Genomic DNA, 3,776 nt, shown 5'->3' on the forward strand with positions numbered 1-3,776 from the left:
GAACGAATATTCATGAAGCAAGGCAAAACATGTGTCCAGGGTTCATGTTCAAACAACGACTATTTTTCTTTTTGACAGCGATGCCTTTTCAGTAGATAAATAAAACAAACAGACAAAAAGCATGAAGTATTAGAAAGCCAAATGGATACTCATGAGCACTTCTAAATTCTTAAAAAGAAATTAACTTCAAAATGGATCTGCAGACCCAAGGGCTTGAATGGTCTGGACATTTTATATGTTCAATTTTCAGAAATTGATCATGTCAATTCAGCATTTAAGAACAGAAAAATACAGCTGAAATTCATTGTATTTCAGGAATAAGACCGAAAGAGTATGGGATGCAGTTGGGCTGAAGCATGTTAACATCATACAATGAGAATTAAGTAAAAGATGGAACAGGAAAGCTGGCTCTAAGGAGGGACACTGCGCGACCTTTGCTGCCAATCCTCTCTCAAAATTTTATTTTAAATAAAAAATATTTAAATCAACAGATGCTTCACAGTTATGAATAAAAATGTGATTCAGTTGAGGCAGAGCAACAAGGAACCATTGCAGATCTAGGTTTTAACAGACCCTTTAGAAATTGAGTTTTTGCAGGCCTGACAACATTCTATTGGGAAGAAAATTGATACTTGCAAGAATATAGGTTATGTGCTAAATGACTGAAGAGACAGCAAGCACATTATTCTTGGATCGTAAAATTGTGAAGGTAACATGAAGATATTAGTTTGAATATTTCAAAGTGTGGTATGACCTAGAGACATGAGATTTTTATGAATACTTCACCAAGAAAAATGCCTGGATCACATTTAGTGACAAAACTATTCCCATCTAAAGATGCCAAGGGGAACGTCCTGGATATGACCAAGGAAATGAGCTATATATATGAGCTTGTGACCAACCAAATCTTTTGGATTGCAAGGAGTACACCAGAAATGCTAATCTGGACCAGGAAAGGAACAGAACAGGCAAGGTGATCTCTATAATCTAAGCTGAGAATAAGGTTTATTGGATTGGTAAGGATCTTAAAAAAATTAGTGAAGATCCTCTTGGTACATGTGAAAAGCAAGTTGTGGATGCACAATGGAAAGCTACACTACAAGAATGGAGACCAACTTCCAAAAACTATGGAGGACATAGAAAATGTATTCCTCCGGAAGACAGATGATAAATAATCTATATAGTCCACATGATATTTACCAAAAGCAAAAACATGTATGCGTCTTTAAGAGTGATGGACAATTTTTTCTTAACAATCAAAAGTGCAGAAAACAAGATAACTGTTCAAAAAGGCAATTAGGAAAAAGTGACAAGTCGCTAGAAATCCCAAACAGACACGTCCAATAAACATGATGTGAACCAAACCAAGAAACTTAATCAGCTCACGTTCCATACAATTCATATGGCATAAACAAATTCAAGCTGCCTTGAACACAATAATCCAGCCACCTACAACGAAACCATCACAGTACCTTAAAACACTGCCGCACTAAAAGATACTACTTTTGGTATTTTCAACACTTACTACAATTAATATGAACTTAAATAGCATGTACATAAATCTAAACATCACGATATTGTTCAAGCATTCAAATAAGAATTTTAACAATTTGTACGAGGAAAGTTGTTTACAAGTTAAGAGGAGTTCCAATAACAGGGGAATAACAAATTGCTCCCAAACTAGAACAGAGATTCGTCAATCTCAATCTTAACAACCTCATTGTCTTCAAAACGATCTTTCTTAGGCGCAGAAGGAGGAACCGGAACCCTAGGAGGACCTCTTCCCTTCTTCTTGTTCCGAGGCCTCGCCTAGTAAAACCAAATTGGAAAATACAAATTAATCCAGAGAAGTTCACATAAGCTAAAGAAAATGTACCAACGCCTTGAAAACAGCGAAAACAAACTTACGTTTCCATAAGAATGATTGAATCTCTTCCCTTTCGCAGTCTTCCTGTCACCCCTACCACAGTAAACTGAACAAGAAGAATAATCAGTTCAGGAAACATGAAAACTAAGAATCTTGAAGGAGAGAAAGAGAGAGATGTTTCGGAATTCTCGTTCAAACTCACCTAAGGGGAGTGTCTGAGTGGAAGCTGAAACGGGAACCGGAGAAGAAAGCGATAAAACGGGAATTTTTGTTGGAGAAATGGAGAGTCGAGACGACGAAAGATTGAGAGATTGAGAGGCCATGGGAAGAGCTCCCAGCAAGAGTGACGCCATGACTGAGAACGTTTCGCTTCTTCAAAGGATAAGGCCGGATAACCGTTGAAGCCATTTCCAAATTCCAACTTCCGTTTTAATACAACAGCATGGCGCAGATATACGCTAAGATGCCCGTCCAGGTAGTGTTCTATTTTCACCTATTGGGAGTGATTTTTTCTTCTTTAAACTCTTTTTTTTTTTTTTTCCCCCCTAAAGAAAACATACAACCAGCAAAATAGGCCTCTAGATTCTTAATATCTAAGGGTTGAAAAAAGATCTATTCATCAAAATATTCTGAACAAATTAAGATATGTCGCAAGTTTGCCCGGTAAGACCAACACCTCTCAATGGAGAGGTTGTGGGTTTGATTTTGTCTAATATATATAAAAAAACAACTCCTTTTAGTGAAGAAGTTGTGGATTCAACGTCCCCTATATATACAATAAGTGTTGTTGTACCAAAAGCAAGCCAAGGCATCAGCCTCATAAATGTAATATAGCCAAGGGGTGGAACAATGCCAAATTCTTTTGACTCCCTTTTAGGGTTATTATTCTAGATACAAAGAGAAAGAGAATTAGCTAAGTAATATTACTCAACTATCGGGTTAGAATTTTAGGGGATTTTACATCCTCCCCCCCCCCCCCCTCCCCCATAAGAAATTTATTCCTCGAAATTTGATGTACCTAAGGCTCCAAAGAAGGATGGATACTTCGCTCACATTTCTTCCTCTTTCTCCCATGATGCTTCTTCAAAAGTGTGGTTCTTCCATCAAATCTTCACTAGTGGTATGGTTTGGTTCTGAAGTTGCTTGTCCTTGTGATCCAAATTTCAGTAGGTTCTTCTTCGTAAGAGAGGTTTGCATTCAAACTTTTGGGTTCTATAACGCTGTTGATTACTTGTCATTTGTATCAAGAGTATTCTTCACTCACATAGGTTTTGCAAAGAGGAAGACCTGACAGAGAAAAGGGGAAGATGGGATTTAAAAGGGAACTTTAAATCTATACTAAAGGTGTCCTTCACTCTTGCAGGTTTTGATGAAGATGAAGACCCAACAGAGAAAAGGCGTAAATGCGATTGCAAAGGGGAAGCAAATTCCAAGACTAAGAATCCCTCTTTCCCCCATCTATTTTCTTGTTTTTCATGATTAAACCTTGAAAGATGTGATTTTCATAAATCCCAGATGAAGTATTGAAAATAATAGAGCTTTGAAAGAAGAAGAAGGACGATGTATATAAGGGGTTTACACTAGAGTGAAAGTTGGGTATTTTCATCATAGCCATGTTGGGTCCGGCCCATTACCCATGTGGGGCCCATGTTTTTTAAAAGCAATCAAAAAGCAGATAGGGTTTTTTGAACAATAGAAGCTGCCGCACAAAGTGAAGACAAATGTAGAACTAGGAGAGAGAGAGAGCAAAAACGAGAGGACGAAGAAGAAGAGGTAGGTTCGGTTTTCTCCGACGAATCCGACGGTGAAACGTTACCAAAATGAGGTGAAATTTGAAGGGAATGGTTGTGGCACCTAGCTCTTCATATTCAATGGTCAGAATATCGTTCTACCACAGTTCACGAGAAGC

General features: G+C 37.8%; 1 protein-coding gene across 1 annotated transcript; it reads right to left on the bottom strand.

The window, feature by feature from the left end:
* Nucleotides 1–275: 275 nt before the first annotated feature.
* PSRP4 (plastid-specific ribosomal protein 4) lies at nt 276–2,289 on the bottom strand. The gene is made up of 3 exons (XM_089144463.1): nt 2,070–2,289; nt 1,909–1,973; nt 276–1,809 (listed from the first exon to the last, which is right to left on the bottom strand). The coding sequence occupies exons 1-3, from the start codon at nt 2,218–2,220 to the stop codon at nt 1,681–1,683; spliced, it is 345 nt and encodes a 114-aa protein (XP_089000589.1). The 5' UTR covers nt 2,221–2,289; the 3' UTR covers nt 276–1,680.
* Between the last annotated feature and the right edge of the window lie 1,487 nt (nt 2,290–3,776).

Source organism: Hakea prostrata, chromosome 2, assembly GCF_041222555.1.
Source record: "Hakea prostrata isolate BN-2017 chromosome 2, UWA_Hpros_2, whole genome shotgun sequence".
Lineage (NCBI taxonomy): Eukaryota > Viridiplantae > Streptophyta > Magnoliopsida > Proteales > Proteaceae > Hakea > Hakea prostrata.

Excerpts from the sequence above, each read along its gene's own strand:
- PSRP4 (XM_089144463.1), bottom strand. The coding sequence starts at position 2,220 with ATGGCGTCACTCTTGCTGGGAGCTCTTCCCATGGCCTCTCAATCTCTC. Across the intron at positions 1,974-2,069 it reads CACTCAGACACTCCCCTTAG|TTTACTGTGGTAGGGGTGAC; the intron begins GTGAGTTTGAAC and ends CTTCTTGTTCAG. Across the intron at positions 1,810-1,908 it reads TCAATCATTCTTATGGAAAC|GCGAGGCCTCGGAACAAGAA; the intron begins GTAAGTTTGTTT and ends TGGTTTTACTAG.